This window comes from Corvus moneduloides, chromosome 11, assembly GCF_009650955.1.
Source record: "Corvus moneduloides isolate bCorMon1 chromosome 11, bCorMon1.pri, whole genome shotgun sequence".
In the NCBI taxonomy this organism is placed as follows: Eukaryota; Metazoa; Chordata; class Aves; order Passeriformes; family Corvidae; genus Corvus; species Corvus moneduloides.
In genome coordinates, this window is record NC_045486.1 from 12,071,682 (window position 1) to 12,091,436 (window position 19,755).

At 50.6% G+C, this 19,755-nt stretch overlaps 1 protein-coding gene across 1 annotated transcript; it reads left to right on the plus strand.

Annotated features, from left to right (window-relative positions):
- The first annotated feature begins 904 nt into the window (after positions 1-904).
- MCM2 (minichromosome maintenance complex component 2) lies at positions 905-13,921 on the plus strand. Its single transcript, XM_032120967.1, has 16 exons — positions 905-1,008; positions 1,490-1,677; positions 2,221-2,396; positions 3,031-3,294; positions 4,306-4,525; positions 4,775-4,982; positions 6,016-6,150; positions 6,340-6,531; positions 7,630-7,723; positions 8,259-8,509; positions 8,764-8,890; positions 9,108-9,220; positions 9,357-9,599; positions 10,419-10,601; positions 11,818-11,973; positions 12,856-13,921. Exons 1-16 carry the CDS (start codon positions 1,003-1,005, stop codon positions 12,964-12,966), a joined length of 2,667 nt encoding a protein of 888 aa, XP_031976858.1. The 5' UTR covers positions 905-1,002; the 3' UTR covers positions 12,967-13,921.
- Positions 13,922-19,755: the final 5,834 nt, after the last annotated feature.

Genomic DNA, 19,755 nt, shown 5'->3' on the forward strand with positions numbered 1-19,755 from the left:
GCTCCCTGTCATGTGTCACAGAGAAGAGGCTGAGCCACTCTCCTATTTATATCATGATGCTTCTGCTTTGCTATTTTAGTACCAGCCTGAATCATCCAGCTGGGCTCCTGGAAGAGCCATTTCAGATTGTCAGCTGCCTCTTCAGTCACTTTTGCTTCTGGTGTCTCCTGTTTCAGGGTCACTGTCCCACACTCGAGCGCAGCCAAGAGCAGAAATAGCCTGATACTAAATAGTGATCAGAAACGCTTCAGAGAATGCAGATCTCCAAAATCCAAACCACCTGCTGTTATGCAAGATCCTGTGGTCCGGGAGGAAGCATTCCATCTCCTTGCCAAACATCAGCCCATTGCTTGTGTTGTCTCGCTAAATTCCTCTTCCAGTCTCTATGGGACAGGTGCTCTTCTTCAGTTCCTCTCCCAAATGGCATTTGCTTGCTGCACTGAACAGCTGGGGAGACAGATGTGTTGCCAGAATAGCTCCAATCAGCTCCCTGTTACTGTTAGCACATACAGACTGACATAACAGAAAAAAACCCCAAACCAACAACAAAATGCCAGAACCTCTTTCCTTCTGTCGTCATTTCAGCGAGAACCAGAACAAAGGTGATTCAACTGGGTCAGTGAGAAACCCGGTGAAGCCAGGCTTGATTTTAGCTACCAAAGAGGCAGACGCGAGCACGGGAATTCACAGTGGGATCTCTCCGGTGACTCGGGTGCCCGGCAGGAGGACAGCCCTAGAGCCCAGAGGGAAATGTTTGCCAAAGCTTGCCAGTGCCGCCCACCAGCCCCCGAACCCCCTTGGCCGGGAGTGGCCGGCGGTGACCGTGGATGGCCGGGGGTGGCCCTGGGTCCTTCCCGCTCCAGGCTCCCGCCCCCGCCTCATCCATATTCACAAGGGGGCGGGGCCCGTCCCGGCTATCCATTATTCATGAGGTTTCGCGCGCTTTTGTGACCACGTGGGTCGGTTTTCGCGCGGAATCCGGCGGGGCAGGAAGCGGCGGTGATGGCGGTGAGCGGCCGGGCCGGGCCGGGCCGGGCCGGGCCGGGGCCGAGCCGGGGAGTTGGGGGCCATCCCCGCGGGATGCGGGTCCTGCGTCCTCCCCACTGCGGGACACTTGATGCTGCGGCCCTGCAGGGTCCAGAGAGGATTTCGGGGTGGGGGGGGACAGTGGGGGTGCGCTCGGCGATGCTCCCGAAACGCCGAGGGAAGTTTTCCGCGTGCCCGGCGCCGCACAGGAGAGAGCTGGGCCGGGGCAGGATCGGACCCTTTCGCTCCGCTCCGGCTGCGCTGCCCTCGGAGGACGGATTTACCCCGCCTCTCCCCCTCCATATGTTTCCATTGCCATTTGAGAGGAGGGCTAATTATTATAACTCATCGGTGATCCATATACCCCCTTTCTGACCGCGGCCCGCATCGCAGAGGCCTCTGGAGGCACTGAGCCCCTCTCTCCCCGCGGTCCCCTGCCCTCACCCCTCTCCTGTCCTTGCAGGACTCCTCCGAGTCGCAGGCGGCGGTGACCAGCCCCGTGCGCAGCTCCCGCCGCGGCGATGCCTTCACGTCCAGCCCCGGTCGGGACCTGCCACCCTTCGAGGATGAGTCCGAAGGGCTCCTGGGGACCGAGGGGCTCCCCGAAGAGGAGGAAGAAGGGGAAGAGCTCATTGGGGAAGGGATGGAAAGGTAAGGAAATCATTGGTGGGGATCGTGTCCGGCGATGGGGTGCTGGGGATGTCAGTGCAGCCAGCGACGTGGAGGGGGCTCTCAGGCCTCGTGGGTCCCTCTGCTGTGCTGGTAGCTGGGGTGAGGGGGCTGAAGAGCTGCTGGGCAATGGAGAAAGGTCAGAGTATGGTGTCATTTGAGTCCTGGAAGAACTGAGCAAAGTGCCATCATGGTCCAGGGTGGGTAAACCAGGATCTGCCTGGATGCATGATGTGCATCCAGCCCAGCTCTTTACTCCCGCAGACATTAATTTTGATGTTGTTTTACTTAGCCAGGCCTGCCGGCAAGCTGAACTTTACAGCACAAAGGCTTGAATGCTGGCATTCCTAACAGTGGAGCTGGAGCCCTTTACTGCAGGCCGTCTTCCATTAGGAAGTGCCTTCCTGCTCAACAAATTCTGTCCTGCTGCAGAACAACTGTCCTGACACCTGCCCAGCAACAGCCAGAGAAGAGCTGCAGAATTGCTTTCCTGGCCTGATTCCCTGCTCTGTGTGTGTGTGCTAGGGACTACCGCCCCATCCCAGAGCTGGATGTGTATGAAGCAGAGGGCCTGGCCCTGGATGATGAAGATGTGGAGGAGCTGACTGCCAGCCAGCGGGAAGCCGCCGAGCGAGTGATGAGGCAGCGGGACCGCGAGCTGGAGCAGGGCATGGGCCGCATGAGGAGGGGGCTGCTCTATGGTAGGTGCAATGAACTGTACCAGCTGTGCCACCCTGAGCGCTTGGTGATAACCCAGCCCTTTGCAGGGAGCTGGGCTCTTTACCCTCAGGTTAGCAGGGAGGTCTCTACAGCTCCAGTGTACCTGGGCTCCTAGTGAAATCACTGGCTGTGGGCTTGGCTGGGTTCCCTGGTGCATGATCCCTTTCCTTTGCGTTTCCTAGGAACTCATTTGGTGTTCTTCTGGTTACTGCTGAAACAAAGTTAGGATCCTGGGCCTGTATCAAAGGGTTGGGATTCTACCAAGTGTATGCTGTAGAGTTTGTTTGTGTTGGTGCTCCTGTACAGACTTTTGTGGGCTGGATGGAAGGGCCTTTGTTGCACTTTAAGCCCGTTCCTTGGTCAGTGCATTAATGGACTTGAATGTGTGCTGTTGCATACAACTCTTCCTATTCACACCCTTAAAATCTTAGTTATGTTATGGAAAATGTAGGAGCACGTCTAGAACTGGATTAGGCTGGGCCTGGGATGTCTCTTGGTTTGTATTCCAGGCTGTGACCTCTTTACTTCCACAACCCATGCAATCCCACTGTGACTAATCCAAAGAGTGGGAATGGGAATCCCAGATCTTGAGCAGTTTTTCCTCCCAACCCTTAGACAGTGACGATGAAGATGAAGACCGTCCTGCACGGAAGAGGCGGCTGGCGGAGCGGGCTGCCGAAGGCATGGAGGAGGAGGATGAAGACATGATTGAGAGCATTGAGAATCTGGAAGACATGAAAGGGCACTCAGTGAGGGAGTGGGTTTCCATGGCAGCTCCTCGGCTTGAGATCTATCACCGCTTCAAGAACTTCCTGAAGACCCATGTGGATGACCATGGGCACAATGTCTTCAAGGAGAGGATCAGTGACATGTGCAAAGGTAGGGCTGGGTCACTGGAGACTCTCTCTCTTTATGTGGGTCACGGTACTTTGTGGTGATCCAGTCCAGAGGTGGATATTTTTCTGCCTACCCTCTTTGTTCCAGACATTGAATCAGCACTTTAAGAAAGCCTGATGCTGATGGAGATAAATGAATAATGGAAACATGCCTAGTGTCTTCTTTGGTTCTGGCTGACTAATTAGAAGGCCTCTGGCGTCTGCTCCTCATTAATATTCATATCGTAGAAATGCTAGCAGAAGAATATGTGGGGCAGCAGACAGTGGTCTGCAAGTTAGTGATCTGAAAGAGACAACAATTGCTGGCTGTCTGCACCAGTTACTTTCTCACACTGGAAACTGGATTATCCAGAAAGGGGACACAAATAGACCTTGTGACTTTGGAAACCATGTCAGTGTTGCAGCCTTGTATTCTGACTAGGCTCTGCCAGAAGAAACGGTCATTAAGGCTGTCATTGATGAGTTTTAAAAGCAGAAATTGTCACATCTAGGAACAGCTCATGTAGCTGTACTTGTTGTATTTCTTCTTTATATTGAGCAGAAGCTTGAGCAGTGGAACAGGATCGGTTTTATAAAGCTAGGAAATAAAAGGCATTTGTCTCATCCATTTCCACAAACATAAGACACAGCAGGTTTTTTGCCAGCCATTCAGCACACATAATGTCTCTCCTATTAACTTCTGTTTCCTGGAGGTCTCTGAGAGAGTTGTGTGTTGGGCTGAGGTTTTTGAATCTCAGGGACACTGAGCCTGGGAAGTATCTGTGCAGAACTGGAGAGGAACAATCACAAGCTTGGTAGTGATGAAGAATTTGTTAGAAAAATAAATTTAAAAGGCTTTTCCACCCATTTTCAAAGTGTTAACCTCTAAACATTTTTCAGGGAAAGTGCAGAGATCTGCTAACTGCAGCCTGTAGGATACAAGCTTGTCTGTTCTGGCAAACTCCTTGAGGAGTGAACAGACTGAAATTACAATTCACCCCATCTTTTTCTTAAGAGAACAGAGAGAGTCTGGTGGTGAACTACGAGGATCTGGCAGCCCAGGAGCATGTCCTTGCCTACTTTCTGCCTGAGGCCCCAGCAGAAATGCTGAAGATCTTTGATGAAGCAGCCAAGGAGGTGGTGCTGGCCATGTACCCCAAGTATGATCGTATCGCTCAGGAGATCCATGTCCGTATCTCCCACCTCCCTCTGGTGGAAGAGCTGCGGTCACTCAGGTAAGAGCAGAGCTACCAGCAGTGGCTGTGGGGCCTGTATTAGGCTTTGGGGTGCTCAGCACTCACCTGTGAGCTAAACCTCTGGGTAAGTCTAACAGGATTGCTGAGCTTAGCACAGGGAAAAAAATCATACTAAGGATGAACTTTCAGCATCCCCAAGGTAAACTTGTGCCTTGCAGCAAGAGTATTTCTGGAGCATGTTTTGCTTTCTGTGCCCTGCAGGCATCCAGCATATCTGTCTTTCCTCAGGCAACTGCACTTGAATCAGTTGATCCGGACCAGTGGAGTGGTGACAAGTTGCACAGGGGTCCTGCCTCAGCTCAGCATGGTCAAATACAACTGCAGCAAGTGCAACTTCATCCTGGGACCCTTTTTCCAGTCGCAGAACCAGGAGGTGAAACCCGGTTCCTGTCCAGAGTGTCAGTCTCTTGGCCCCTTTGAAATCAACATGGAAGAGGTAAGAGATGATGTGTTTGCCTGGATGAGGCTGGCTGCTCATCCTGCTCCACTGCCTGTTCCTCCCAGCCCTGCCTTAGCTCCTACCCTTTGAACAACTTGGTGTGGGGAGAGGGGTTTTCTGCTACATCCAGGGGGCTGTGAAGATAGGTCCATTCGAGCTCTTGACCTGAATGACTCAGTTTAGCAACCGAAAGTAATTTGTTGCCACACTGTAGGTGTTTGGATTGAGTCTTTTACACAATCATCTCTGTGGTACACAGTTATTTATTCATATTTTAGAAATGCAGACACACGTTGTCCAGCTCTCCTTCCCAGGCTGGGTCAGTCTGTCCTGATCTGTCAGCTAGGGAAACCAGAGAGCAAAATCATTGATGTGGAGAGCTTCTGACTTTCATTCTTTGCTTTGATACCTTTAACTATTACTGTATCCCACAGCCGTAGGGAGGAGAGGAGAGAAGATCCAGCAGGCAGGAATTGTGCAGCAAGATTGATTTATTTAAATATTTTACAAACTCTTTTATAGACTTTTTTCTTCATAGTCTAATTGGACAAAGGACCAGCCACCCCTTGGAGTGATTGACTAAAATCCTAAAACATCCATTGTCAAAATATTTTTCTACTGTACCATAAACAAGGCTTTGCAAGGTCACAGGTGTTCATAGCTTATAGAACTCTGCTACTATCTTCATGAGAGAGAAAAGTGTCTCACGGGCTTAGAAAGAAGCAAGAAAAATTCTTGCTAGCAGCAATATTTGTATCCACATTTAACAATCACAAGTGGAGCATCCTTCTCCCAGGAACTGCTCCAGTATTTGGGTGGACAAACACTGTGGAGGCTGAAACACAGTGGTGAGATGCAGCAAAGTGCTTTCCTGTCCTCACTATTGCCTATCACACCCTGGGACTGCTCCTCACAACCTCCATGCTGCCATGTCCATGGTTTTCTAACTGAAGTACAGTAAATCCTTGAATGGCCCTTCTCTCTGAGGTGCCTGCTGACTTGCTGGGTAACTTTGATTTTGTTGCTGCAGACGGTCTATCAGAACTACCAGCGCATCAAGATCCAGGAGAGCCCTGGGAAGGTGGCTGCAGGCAGGCTGCCCCGCTCCAAGGATGCCATTCTCCTCGCTGATCTGGTGGACAGCTGCAAGCCAGGAGATGAGATTGTGAGTACATTGTTCAAGTATCAGGAGAGCACAGGGTAAATTCTGACAGCGACATCACGGGAACATCTGTGGGGATTTGGGGAGGGGTTGTCCTCAGATGCATTTGAGCAGCTACTTCTGAGCCTTACCTTAAAATGGAGAGGGTTTTTGTACTGTGCAGGCACTGACATAGCATTTCCTGCTTCCCAGGAGCTGACAGGGATCTACCACAACAACTACGATGGCTCCTTGAACACTGCCAATGGGTTCCCAGTGTTTGCAACTGTGATCCTGGCCAACCACATCGCCAAGAAGGACAACAAGCTGGCTGTTGGGGAGCTGACTGATGAAGATGTGAAAGTGATTGTGCGTCTGTCCAAGGATGAGCAAATTGGGGAGAAGGTGGGTCAGCCTCAGACATCCCTTCTGACAGCTTGCTATCACCTGGCAGCTGGATCAGAAAGGGATGAAATGGGTCAGCTGGCCAAACAGTGGTTAAAGGAACCCAGTTAAAGAAATCCCAGTTCTCTCTGAATGGTCTTCTGTAGCTCTCAGCCAGCTGTTGATGAGAGTCTGTTATAGGAGGGAAGTAAATAAGAAACTTCCCTTGTAGTTTTAGAGGTCAAATTTTCTGTTTCTCCTGTTTTCTGTTTCTTCCTTCTCTGAGCCTTCTACATCACAACAGGGCAGGAAGACAGACAGTGCTTATATCTGATCAGTTTTCTCTCCCTGTGTCTTAGAAGCCAAGTGGGGAAAGTTCTGTGAGGCCAGTGACTGCATCTCCAGTCCCCTAAAGGAGATGTTAATGCTTAGCTTAAGTTGTGGTAGATATTTTAGCTTTGCTTCCTCTATATGCTAAGACCTGAACCCAGTACTTGAAAGAACAAAGCTCCTGGACTGGTGCATGTTCAACCTCTCTTGGGTCAGAGTTTATCGTTGTAATGGGGACTTCACTCAGTTGCCTTGGCTGTGCTGTTGTTACAGTGACTGCTGTTGCAGTAGATGCAGCTTCAGTTGGGCCAGGAGTGTTTGAACTTGAGTGGTCTCCAGCATCAGGCTATTTTCAGAATACCCTTGAGAAAATCAGCCAGTTGGTTCTAATATTTGACTATGATGACAATTCATGTGCAGCATAACCCATTCAAGTACTGTCATGTGCAGTGAGTAAGCCTCTGATCAAGGTCTCCAGCTTTGCAAGAGCTGGTAACAGCCACTGTGATGTACCTTGTGTACAACAGGGTTGTGGAGGCAGTGGCAGCAGCTTCCAGCACCAGACTAAATAATCTGCCATGCCCCAACAGCACCATTTTTGTGAAGCTCCTTTAGGAACAGGGGGTGGGTCGTTACCTTTGAAAAAGCCCTCACACCCTGGAATACTCTTTGGAGACAGCAGTACCTTAAGTGTAGCTTTAGATATGGCACCTTGCTGATGTTTGTGCAAAATCCTGTTCAGAACTGGAACTGGTATTCCCTGCACAACTCCTCTGCTTTCCCTCCCAGATTTTTGCCAGCATTGCCCCATCTATTTATGGACATGAAGATATCAAGAGGGGCTTGGCTTTAGCTCTTTTCGGTGGAGAACCCAAAAATCCAGGTGAGTGTCACTTGTGTCCCTTGGTCCTGCCTCACTCTGGGGAGGGCAAAGGGACCTGGGTTTGTCTATGCCATCGCAACAAGAGAGGTTAGAGTTGTCTATGTGGCTTGGTGACAGAGAAGGTTTGACAGACTGAGGGATATCTGTGATGGAACTGGCTGTTTTATCACACTGAAAACTCTGGTGTGACAGTAGAAATGCTACTACTGAAAATAGCTCCTGCTACAAACCTGGGCAAGTTTGTATCCCTCCTCTAGGAGGTCACATTTAATGTTCCTTCAGAGGTTTGACCTTCTGGCACCCTGATTTGTTATCATCTCCTCTGAAGGATGTGTTAGTCATCTTTGTAAAACAGACTTTCTAATCTTGCTGACACATCCTGTCTCCAAAACTGACTTTATTTCCCCCCTAACTTTCCTGTAAACTGGTTGCCATGCCTCCTGGTTGCCCTCCCTTCATCTTTGTGGTGCTCAGGGCAAGGTTGCTGTCAAGCCATGCACTCAGCTGCCACATGACTTTCCCATTGCTTTTGTAGGTGGCAAACACAAAGTTCGTGGTGACATCAATGTGCTTCTGTGTGGAGACCCTGGTACAGCGAAATCCCAGTTTCTTAAGTACGTGGAGAAAGCATCGAGCAGAGCAATTTTCACCACTGGCCAGGGAGCTTCTGCTGTGGGCCTCACAGCCTATGTGCAGAAGCACCCGGTCAGCAAGGAGTGGACTTTGGAGGCAGGAGCCCTCGTGCTGGCTGACAGAGGTGTCTGCCTGATTGACGAATTCGACAAGGTGAGCCCAGCCTCATCTCTCTGAGAAGGAGTTAGCTGTGAAGGGACCAGCTGTAACCTCTGTCCTCTGAGGACACACTGTAACTCATGGTGACATCTCCCAGATGACCAAAGTTCCTGCAGTTTGCTTAGGCCCTTGGTGGTCCATAGTGCAGTTGGCTGCCTTTTCAGAGCATCTGGAGCTGATTCTCCTTTTGTGTTTGGCAGTGGGGTATAGACATAGATTCACTCTCAATCATTCTTGCTTTCCTGTAGATGAATGATCAGGATAGGACCAGCATCCACGAAGCCATGGAACAGCAAAGCATTTCCATCTCCAAAGCAGGCATTGTCACTTCCTTGCAAGCTCGCTGCACCATTATTGCTGCTGCCAATCCCATAGGTAAGTGTTGAGAGACTACAGGACCATCCCAGGCTCTCAACATAAATCCACGGTCATGAGAGCTGTGGCACAGCTTCCCTTCCCTCTGCCTGGTTCCTTCAGTCTGGAGCACAGATCAAGTGAGCAGAAAAGTCTTCAGTAATGTACTGGAGGTCTGTCCTTCCTCCAAAGCTGCAGCCTTGGGGCCTGTTTGACTTGGATTGTCTGTGTGACCCAGGTGGGCGATATGACCCGTCGCTGACGTTCTCGGAGAACGTAGACCTGACAGAGCCCATCATCTCTCGATTCGACATCCTGTGCGTGGTGAGAGACACAGTGGACTCAGTGCAGGTAGGGGCTGTGCCAGGAATCTGTGTGTGTGCTGGGCTTTAATGCTGCTGTTGGGATGCTCAGCTGCAGCTGCCCACTGAGTTTTTTCTGTCCAGTGAGTGTGCTCAGTGTCTGTTGGTGCATTGCTCCCTTGTAGGATGAAATGCTTGCCCGGTTCGTTGTTGGCAGCCATGTCAAGCACCACCCAGGCAGCAAGGAGGCAGTGAATGGGGACACTAATGAGGTCATCCTTCCCAACACGTACGGGGTTGAACCCATTCCTCAAGAGATCCTGAGGAAATACATCGTCTATGCCAAAGAGAAGGTCCACCCCAAACTCAACCAGATGGACCAGGACAAGGTGGCCAGGATGTACAGTGACCTCAGAAAGGAGTCTATGGTGAGAATACTGAGGACAGGAGGGAAGAACTGTATGTATCTAGACTGCAAATCAGCCTGAGACTGCTCCAGCATATGTTGACACATTCTTGCCATTCCCATCACAAAAGTCTGTGCCACTGTTTTGTGAGAGACAGGCAGATCCTGCAGTGTCTGCTGAACAGATGATTCTTCATCTAAATGCAGAGTCTCGCCTGTTGGTGATGTGTGGACTGATGGACTGGACACATGTACAGTGCCTGCCATGGCAAAGTCCTTTTGTTGTCACCCAGTCTGGCAGGCCCACAGGAGATGTTTGCATTCACTCAGATCCACATGCTCCTGGTCCATTACAGGGAGCCATTATCTATAGAAATGCCCTTCTCTTTTGTCTGTGGGATGCCTCAGGCTTGTTTCATGCTCTCCAAGTGAAAGAGGAATTTGCTGAGGTGTGAGGGAGATTTTTGGAGCTTGGGAAAACTATATCTTTTTTGATTGGCTCTTTGTTTCTTTAACTCCTAAAATCTGCTGGAGGAAACTGGATTGCTAATCTTGGAAAGGCCCTAAACAGTGTCACAGAGTGACCCCGCAACATCCCCTTGCACTGTGATGAATTCAGATGAACAGGGAAGCTGTGCCAGACTGTGTGGCCGTGCCAGCAGGTGGCAGAGCCTCCTTAGCCTGAGTCACCCTCAGAGGTGCAGAGAGCTCCCTGCAGTGTGAAAGTAACTGCATCCTGGGCCAGAAGGCACCTGTCTTGTATCCTTGTTTTGTATCCTTGTCTTTGACCCCATGTCTTGTATCCTTCAGTAACGTGTTGCCTCCTCCCCTTTGCTCTCAGGCAACGGGCAGCATCCCCATCACGGTGCGGCACATCGAGTCCATGATCCGCATGGCCGAGGCGCACGCCCGGATGCACCTGCGCGATTACGTGGTGGAGGACGATGTCAACATGGCCATCAGGGTGATGCTCGAGAGCTTCATCGACACGCAGAAGTTCAGCGTCATGCGGAGCATGCGCAAGGTGAGGCGGGCACCGGCTGAGCCGGGGGCTGTGGCTGCGCCCCGCGCCCTGTGGGTTCAGCTGCAGCTTCCTTGCACTGCCCAGGCTGTGGGAAGAGATGCTCTGCAGGGGCTCTGTCCTGTGCAGACAAGCACTGAACCTGTGTAAACGGAGTACTGTGGGTATGAAGTGTTAAAGAAGTTCCTTGTCTGACCATCCAGGAGCCACTCTGGCAGTCACACTAATGCCACCTGAGCTGGGACCAAGGCCGCTACACACACCACACTCACAGTCAGACAGGGTTTCCTGACCAGCTTGACCCCAGGTTTCCCACAGCAGAGACTCAGACAGCTGGGTACTTAAAGTAATTTAATCATGGTATAATAACAACAGCTCGAGCTGGGTGCCTTTGAGGAGGGACCCCAAACAAGGCACTGTTTCGTGACTGCCCCTTGTTAGTCTGTGGTGAGGCAATGTTTTTGTTGCGCCTGAGAAGGAAGTGTACTTCAAGCCTCTGAGTCAAAAGCACTGCCATGTCTCTTCTTTTTTGACACCTTGCCTTCTATTTTGGCACAGGGCTCCTGCTGCTGCTGCTGCCAGGTGATCAAACTGAGCAGGCAGCTTGTTTCTTCACATTTTTATTGGGCTCTCAGGGTACAGTTAAGCACAGGGCAGCACTCACTGTGGGTTAGTGTGCAGTCTGCCCTGTTCTCTGAGTAGCAGGGGCTGGCTCCAAACAGCTCTTGGCTCGCCACAGGCTGGCTTTTATCCACTGTTGAGTGTCTGCCCTCTGTCTGGACGACTCATGGCCTCTCTTTTTGGCCTCAAACAGCCAGCCAAGTGTGAGCGTCTGCTGGGCAGGCACAGGGCAGTCTGGGTTAAGAAGCCGCTTTGTGCCTTGCCCAGGGCCAGCCCTCCTGTGGCTGTGTCCCCGTGGGCAGCACAACTCCACAGCAGTGCACTGCTGGCCCCCAAGAGGCACCAGGGCCCCAGCGGAGATTCCAGATGGGAATAAGAGCAGTCAGCAGAGGAGTCATGGCTGTCAGAGGGCTGCCATTGCAGGTGCAGGTGGCAGCTTGGCAAGGCCGAAGTCACTTGAGGAGCACTAAGGGCACAGGTGGCAGCAGTGTCATTTGGTTCCCCCTGTGCTCCATGGGAGGAGGGGGTTGGTTGATGTTGAGCACCACAGTGTGTCACTGTTCCTGATCCTCATGGCTCATCTCATCCTCCCTCCCAGACTTTCTCCCGCTACCTTTCATTCAAGCGAGACAACAACGAGCTGCTGCTATTCATCCTGAAGCAGCTGGTTGCAGAGCAGGTGATGTACCAGAGAAACCGCTATGGAGCCCAGCAAGACACCATAGAAGTCCCAGAGAAGGACCTGGTGGACAAGGTATGGGGCTTATAACAAGATGCCTCTGGGACTGGTTCATGCTCTCTCTGCAGCCTCAGAACCAGAGGAATTCTCAGACTTTTACATTATGATACCATAAAAAAGACTGGTGTTAATCAATATAACCTGGCATCAGGATTGTCTCCTGTGTATCTTCTCTCTTGTTTGGAAGGACCTTATTCTTCCCTCTCTGTTCTCATGCACCCCCATAAAGCTTTGGGGTTGGAATGGTAAATCCTGCAGTATGGTGCTTATGCGGGTGAATGAGAACTCAAGTTCCCTGGCATCTGCATTTGAAGAAGCAAAAGCAGAAAAATTTATGCATGTGAACTTTTTCAACTCCTCCTGAGGCTCCCTTGCCTCCTCCTTAATGCATCTTCATCCTGGTCCAAAGGCTGCATTTCTGACTTGGCCTTTCTGTGCAAAGTGTTGACCTTGCTTGGCACTAAAGCTGTGTTTGATTCCCGGGTTAGTGCTTTTTTGCTCTTTGCATTAGATGTGCAGAGTAACTACTTGCAAAGCCACAGCTTGGTGTTGCCAGGGTGACCACCCCCAGTCTGATGTCTCCCTTGCAAGACTGTCCCACTGGGTGAGGTTTTGGGGCTTTTTTTGGATAGGAGTTACATTCTAGCTCTGGTGGAAGTAAAAGGACGAGCTGAGAGCAGGCAGATGCTGAGCCAGCATCCTCTCTTGGCTCAGCTCAGCACTGCTAATGCTCCTTCCTCCTGACCTGCAGTCTCCCCTGCTACTGCAGTTCTGGTTCCTGCTGAGCAGAGCAGAGATTGCTGACTGTCAAATTTTATGTAGCCTCTGCTATGGAAAACCACATGGTTCTTACTTAGATTAAATAAACATTTACCTCTCCCCTCCTCTTCCTCCCAGGCTCGGCAGATCAACATCCACAACCTCTCAGCCTTCTATGACAGTGAAGTGTTCAAGATGAACAGGTTCAGCCGGGATGTGAAGCGGAAGCTGATTGTCCAGCAGTTCTGAGGCTGGCAGCAGAGTCTGCCACGTGCTTCTGTGAGATGAGACCTCCATCTTCCAGCCCTTCAGGAATGCTACAGGGATCCTGAGCCGGAGGGACTAGGCTGCACATCCTCTTGCTTGCTTTGTGCCTTATGGATTAAGGGAGTGCTGAGCTGCTGAAGACCTTGTAAATAGAACAGAATTAAGTAGTTAAATGCCCTGTCAAGTCTGTTTAGCAACTTCGTTCACTACTTTGCCTTGTAGCTAAGCACAGCAGGAAGAGAATTGCTGGCCGTATACATGGCATGTTTTCTGTTTGTTTGTCACTAGTTGTTACGGGCTCCGCTGCAGGAGGGACCAAGCAGGAGCATTTGGAAAGCATTATCCATGCCCCTTGGATTGCAAGCACCCTCAGGGATTCTCTGTTCCCATCTCTGGTGACTGTACAGCCTGATGGGTGATAATTGAAACTGCTTTCAACTCTCCATGAACCAGCCAGCCTCTCTGCTCCAGGCCTTCTTGCCTGACACTTGACATTTCCCCAGATGCCCACATGGGCTGACCTTGTGCTGGTTTCTGTGGGGGAGGAGGGGGCAGGCAGAGGGAGATAAGAACTGAAACAAAACATAGCTCTTTCTGATCTTAATGATGATCTGTGGGCAGTGAAAACTCCTTCTGTACCTGGTAGGGAATCTCCAGGAGCCCGAGTGGAGAGGCTTCCCTTGCCTTAGTGGGTGTTATCTCTGTGCAGCTGTCAGCAGGTGTGAATTTACAACTGAATCCAAGTGCTACCTTTGACACCTAAACTGAACACCCTCTCTCACACCCATCTGCTGAGAGTGAAGCACCCATGGTGCTGGTTTGGGGCATGGCAGTGGAGGAGGCCTAAGCTGGATGTGTTCAGGGAAGACAGGATTGGCTCAGTATTCACATGCAATTTTCTTAGTATGTGTGTTTTAAATACATTTGTCTTTCAATACTTCTGTGTTTCCTCCTCTTTTGGTAACTCCTGCCACCAAGAGTGGAAATAAGAGCTTAAGTGAGCAACCTCGGTGCTGCATGAGCTGCTCAGCAATTTGTGGGGTTGGGTTTGGATACAATCACATCTCATTTGCTCTTCAGGTTAGTAGGGACTGCAAGTGCTTGCTCTCAGCTCTAGCTGAGACACTGGACTGATAGCAGGACACAGTTGCCCTGGACAGTGCCATGAACGCTGCCTTTCCCACCAAGGACCTGCCTGCAGCGGCTCCTTCCCTCTCTTGCCTGTTTATGTTTGTTATCCCACTGAGACTGTCCCATCACAGTATTTCCCACCTCTCTTCCTTACACACACTTGGGTTAGACAGCCTTGATCTCATGCCTTGGTTGCCACTTGGATTCCAGTCTGGGAGCAGCAGTAACCCCTCTCCAGGATGCAGCTGAGCTCTGCAGTGAATGTGCTTTTCCTGGCTGGAGTTGCAGGACCTTATGGCATCTCCCGCCTGAGCTCGGGACGATTTGTGTGCTGGCTGCTGCAGTTGTGTGCTGGCCAAGCAGAGGTGTCCCTGGCTGTCGACACTGCCACCGTGGGGTTTGTCACGGTGCTCTGTGTGTGTGTGTCCTCCCAGCCTGGAGCCAGCAGTGCTTGAGCCCTGCTGGGGGCTGAGCACATGACTCTCAGCCTGAAACTGGCTCTGCGTGTTGCCTCCTCTGCCAGCTCCCTCCTGTGTATTTGTTTAACTGTTTTGGCTGGTTTTTTTCCCTTCCTACTGGGTCTCTGTCTTACCAGGACTTTCTGCAGGCAACCCAGAGAGACACTTCCCTGGTACACCTCCCCTGCCTGAGGAAGCCTTTGCCCCTGAATGTGGGCCTGGATTGGGTCTGTGCTGGGCATGGCTGAGCTGCTGTGGGCCTGCAACTGCCTGGTGAGGTCCAGTGTGGTTCCTCAGGGCTGACACAGCTGTTAGCACCTTACCTCCTAATGCCAGAGGCCACAGAGACAGTCCTTGGGCATACCAACTTTGAGCACTTCTACATTGTGCCCAGCTCTGTGGGAACCCACACACCTTGCTGGGGAAGGTCCTGGCCCTGAGAGAGCAAAAACAACAATTACAAGGGATAAAACAAGCTTGTCAAGCGAACTGGTGTGTTGTCGATGAATGTTGGGTGCAGGAGGAGGAAGAGGCTTTGTCTTGCACTGGAGAAATAGAAAATGCTTCCTAAACCCTTGCAACCTTGTGAAGCCTCTGCTATGCCTGTAGTGACCTACAGTCAAGTAGGTGGCCAAACATGTCACTGCAAACCATGAGAGATACACGAGAATCAAGTGGGACTCCTGATTTTCCCAACTCCTTACCCTGCTGCTGGACTGGACTGTTGATAGGCACCATTCAGCTTTGTCCTACAGCTTTCTCCTGCCTCCTGTGCTCTGGTCCCACCTCACTTGGCACATGAAGTGAGCAGTGGCAACAGAGAAAAGCCATTGTTGGAGTCACTTGTTTGTCATTTTGCTCACTGTGCCTCCCAAATCCTCCACACAAAGGCAGTTGTGCCCTCCCACCCTGTTGTGTTGCCAGCATCCAGCAGCGCAATGAATTCTTGCAGCTGCGCCCTCGCTAATGCTGGCATCAGCTGCTCAGTGGAGTGTTAATGCCAGTCTGAAGGCATGTTCCTCCTCTCACAGCCACTGAGCTTTTCAGATTCCCTGGAGCAAGCTTTGGCTGTTGACAGCATCAGGTGTCTGGTCTGGACAGGGGTGCAAGCAGGGGTGAAAACAGATGCTGCCCTGAGCAGGGACCGCCTTCCTGGAGCCATGCTCCTGCTGAACATAGCGAGGGTTTTGCCGCAGGGCTCTGGAGCTCAGCAAGCCAAGCCACACTCATGGAATGAGGAGTTGCTCCCCTGACAACCTTGAGTTTAGCCAAGCTTGTGCACTTGGCTTCTTGCTGCTGTGATTCAAACTGCACAGTGCCCCTGGCAGCCAGGGGCCAAGGCAAGAGTCTAGGGGAGGTGAGGTCTGCCCACAGTAGGCTATGCCTGAGCTCAGATGGAAGATGGTAAGGGTGCTCCTTGTAAAGGAGACAGGGCTTTATGGAGACAAGTGGTGTCCCTTCTTGTGGTCATCTTCCCCTTGGGACTGTGGTTGTTGGCAAATGCTGGGTTAGTCTGGCTTCAAAGAGCACCTGGATTTGAAAAGGGTGTGATGGGCCAGATCCTGATCCAGTTTAACCTCAACAAGCTGCGTGCACACTCCTGAGAGAGCAGCAGGGCTCTCTGCATCTCATAATAAGCTGTTTGACTTCAGCTCAGCACAGAGCAAATACACACACAACACACACAGTGCACCTGCTTGGGGTGCATGAGCAAGTGCCTGCAGATACCAACTAATCGATCAGCATGTGTGATCTGGGAAAAAGGGACAGATAGAACTTGCAGGAAAGGGTTTTTCATTCATATTAGCAGGGTTTAGCTTATGCCTTTATTGTGATCATAAACTAACACACTACATCTGCAAGTCCTGGGCTTATCCAGCGTGTCACAGGTTGTTTCTGAGTTTGCCTGTCAAATGGCAGATGCCCCTGAATAGATGAAGTTCTACATTCAGTAATATGTGGTTTTCCCCAAATTTATGCCTTGGAAAAACTAACACGAGCAGCATTCTGGACCAGCAGTGTTTCACTTTCTGCCAAGCCAGACCTTGGCTGGAACCTGCTCTGTCCATCTCCATTGTGTTCACTAAAGGGCTGTCTGGAAACTGGTTGACAAGAACTTTCCCAGTGTAACAGTGCTCAAGATGCAGCCGTTGTGTTGGATCACTCATCTTCCCATCCTAGAGCAGTCCAACCAGCTGCAGTTCAGCCAGGAGGGCTGTTTCAGGTGCTGACAGCTCTGCCCTTGTTGACCTCAACTCACCTGAATTGCAGCATGTGAAGACAGCATGGGAATATGTTTACAGCAGATGTGTATCCACAGATACAGGTGAGTCACTGCAAACAGCTACATCTCCTACTGTGCTGCAGCGAGGATGCACTCTGAACTTCCTAGTATTTTTCCATCTCCTAAAATACTTTTCTACTTAACAAGGCAGAGCCAAAATTGGATCAGGCTTCTGCTGTATTTTGCATCTATTATGCAGTTCTTGCTGCCATCACTGATTTAATGTCTCCATTATCATGGAGTACTGGTCTGCCAAGGACTCCAGCCATCCAGCATGCTCCTCGGCCTCTACTAAACAGTTGTGACCAGCCTTAAGGGGCTGCTGAGCTCTGCATCTTTACAGCAAAAGCACAGTGGAAAGGCTTGGTGCTCCTTTCTGCTCATCTTGCAAGTCACTTCTCTCTAAAGGAGAGGTGAGGCTGTTGGGGGAACCCAGACTAAGTGACAAGTTTCTTCTCTGGGTGATCTAGGGCTCAGGGAGATCTGACAATAACTGTCCTGTCTAAAAGATGCTGAAGAGCTTCAGTCCCACCAAATCCCATAGAAACACATATGTAGGAGTACCAATAGTCCCCATGAGTCAGTGACCGGCTCCTCTCAGAGCCAAGAGTGACTAGCCCTCTTCAGGTACAGGCTGATCCCTCCACTCTGAAAATACATACCCACATTCCAGCTTAGTCACCTAATAAAATACCAAGAGTTTTTCTGAAGATTACATTAGCCTTTTCAGTTTGGTAAGGAAAGATACAAACCACCTCTGGGTTCCACCCAGTGAAGGTACTTTGCCCACTGACAGGAACTCCCCCTCACCTTAAGTCACTGTTCAAGGAGAAAGGTTTATCTTGTCTAGGCTCTGAGGGTAATAATAAGCCTTAATTGCCCTGGCAAGGCTCTCCTGGGCCTCTATCCACACTGATGGCCTGATGCTCTATTTAAGCTCAGCCTGGGGACTGTGTGAGCTTTGGGAGGGGAGTACTGGTTCACATCTCCCTGTGTCTGCTCACAGTACCTATTGCTTTGGGCTGTGATCCGTGGACTGCCTTCCTGATCTTGGTCATCTTCTACTACTGTGGAACTGCCAAGTGATTCCTGGTTGGTGTCTGACTATGGCTGCCATCAGCAGACCTTGGCTCTGACCTAGGGACTGACTGGTTTGGTGCTGATCTGGCTTTATCACTGTGAGCTTCTCTGAGGATCTGGACTTCTGGTTGAATCTAGGTGTCATCTCTGAGCTGCTCATCTGTCTTGGGTCCTGGGGGGCCTGTCCTGCTGGCTGCTGTGCTCAGCTCCCTGATGTGTGCTCCTCAAACCTGGTACAGCAAGGGTTTGGCAGTCACTTCTTTGGGCTCTGGTCATATCCCTAAAACAGGCAGAGCTAAGCCTAAACCTCCTGTGCCTTGTCATCAACCTCCTGGCTTTACTGAGCTTTATACTGCTTGTCCTTCTGCCCCAGACAAAAGCTTTAGAGGATCTGAGGCTTGCTGCTCTCATGACATCTTCACTTCTGGAGATTTTTCATCCCTTCCAGAAAGTCATTTGCTTACTGTCTGAGTTAATAAGCTCAACACAGAGATAAAGGGGTTCTCTAAGCAGTACAGAGGCCCAGATTAAATGATGTGAATAGCCCCAGAGGTACTCCTTTCCCCTTCCTGGCTGGGGGCTCAGAAGTCACCTCTCATGTAAATGGAGGGCTGTGACCATCCCTCTGCATGCCAGCTCCAACAGAGCAATGTGACTGGGTTGCCATTCCCCTCGAGTGAGGAGCCCTGTCCCCCGGGCTGTGAGGAAAACTGTGTGAGCTTTCAGCTGGAGAGCTGTCTGCCTCCTTGCCCCAGGTGACTCTGTTAAAGGTTATTCTGGCCCCTTAATCAAATTCAGTGCAGCTCTGTTTTGTTCTGCCCTCTAGGAATCCGCTGAGGTTTGCTGTCAGAGTGGCTATTAATGCAGCAATCAGCTCTGCTTTGGTGAGGAGAGAAATGGGAACCTTCAGGGATGGGAGACAGCAGGGGCACGTGGAAACTGGGAAAGTAAAGCACAACTTGTGCTTGTTTTTCACCTGCACTTTACAACAGGGGATGGGAAACAAGCAGGGCTGGTAGCAGCATTGTGTCCCAGGTGGGCAATGTGCCCTTCCCTAAGGGGAACAACCTGATGCAGAGATTAAGAAAGGCTCAAACTGATACAGAAAAATCTTGCTGGGGCTCTAAATAGAGCAGAATCTCTTTCCTTCTAATTACAGCCTATCCTGGAAGGCATTAATTGCTCCAGGTCACTCCTCTTGAAGTGTTTATTACACATCTTCCCCAGCAGGATTCTGGATGAGAGCAGGAACTGTGTGTTTTGCCCAGAGAATGGCTGCGTGCCTGGGCTATGTAGGAATAGAGTGGGTACCCGCCCCTGCTTGGTACAGTCAAAATGTTTCACAGTGTCCCAGAATTAAAAAGGCTAAGTCAGCAAATGAGCTTATATAAAGCTTGTCAGAGGCTCTGAAGTAAATTCACATATTCTGGAACAAGGGAGAGGTTAAATCTTTCCTTGTGCCTAAGGAAGGAGGGGCTGGACAGGGCAGGGAATTTTCCTCTTCTGGAGGGATGAGATGCCAAAAGGCTGTACAGCTTGACAGAAGATTGTGTTAAATTGCCACAGTGGTGTGCCACAAGCCTGCTGTGTCACCCAGCCTCTGTCCCAAGCAGCCAGCAATCAAGGTAGTGGGAACAGCCCATTTTTCCTTCTGATCTGAGAATGGGCACAGATCACCTTTTGCTGCCCTGACAAGTGTCAGTGGGCAAAGAAAGAAGGGTTAAATCCTTTTCCTGGTACTAGTGACATCTTGCATTTTCTAACACTGCCAGAGCTTAACATCTGACTGTTTATTTGTTTTGCTTATTATTTACTTTC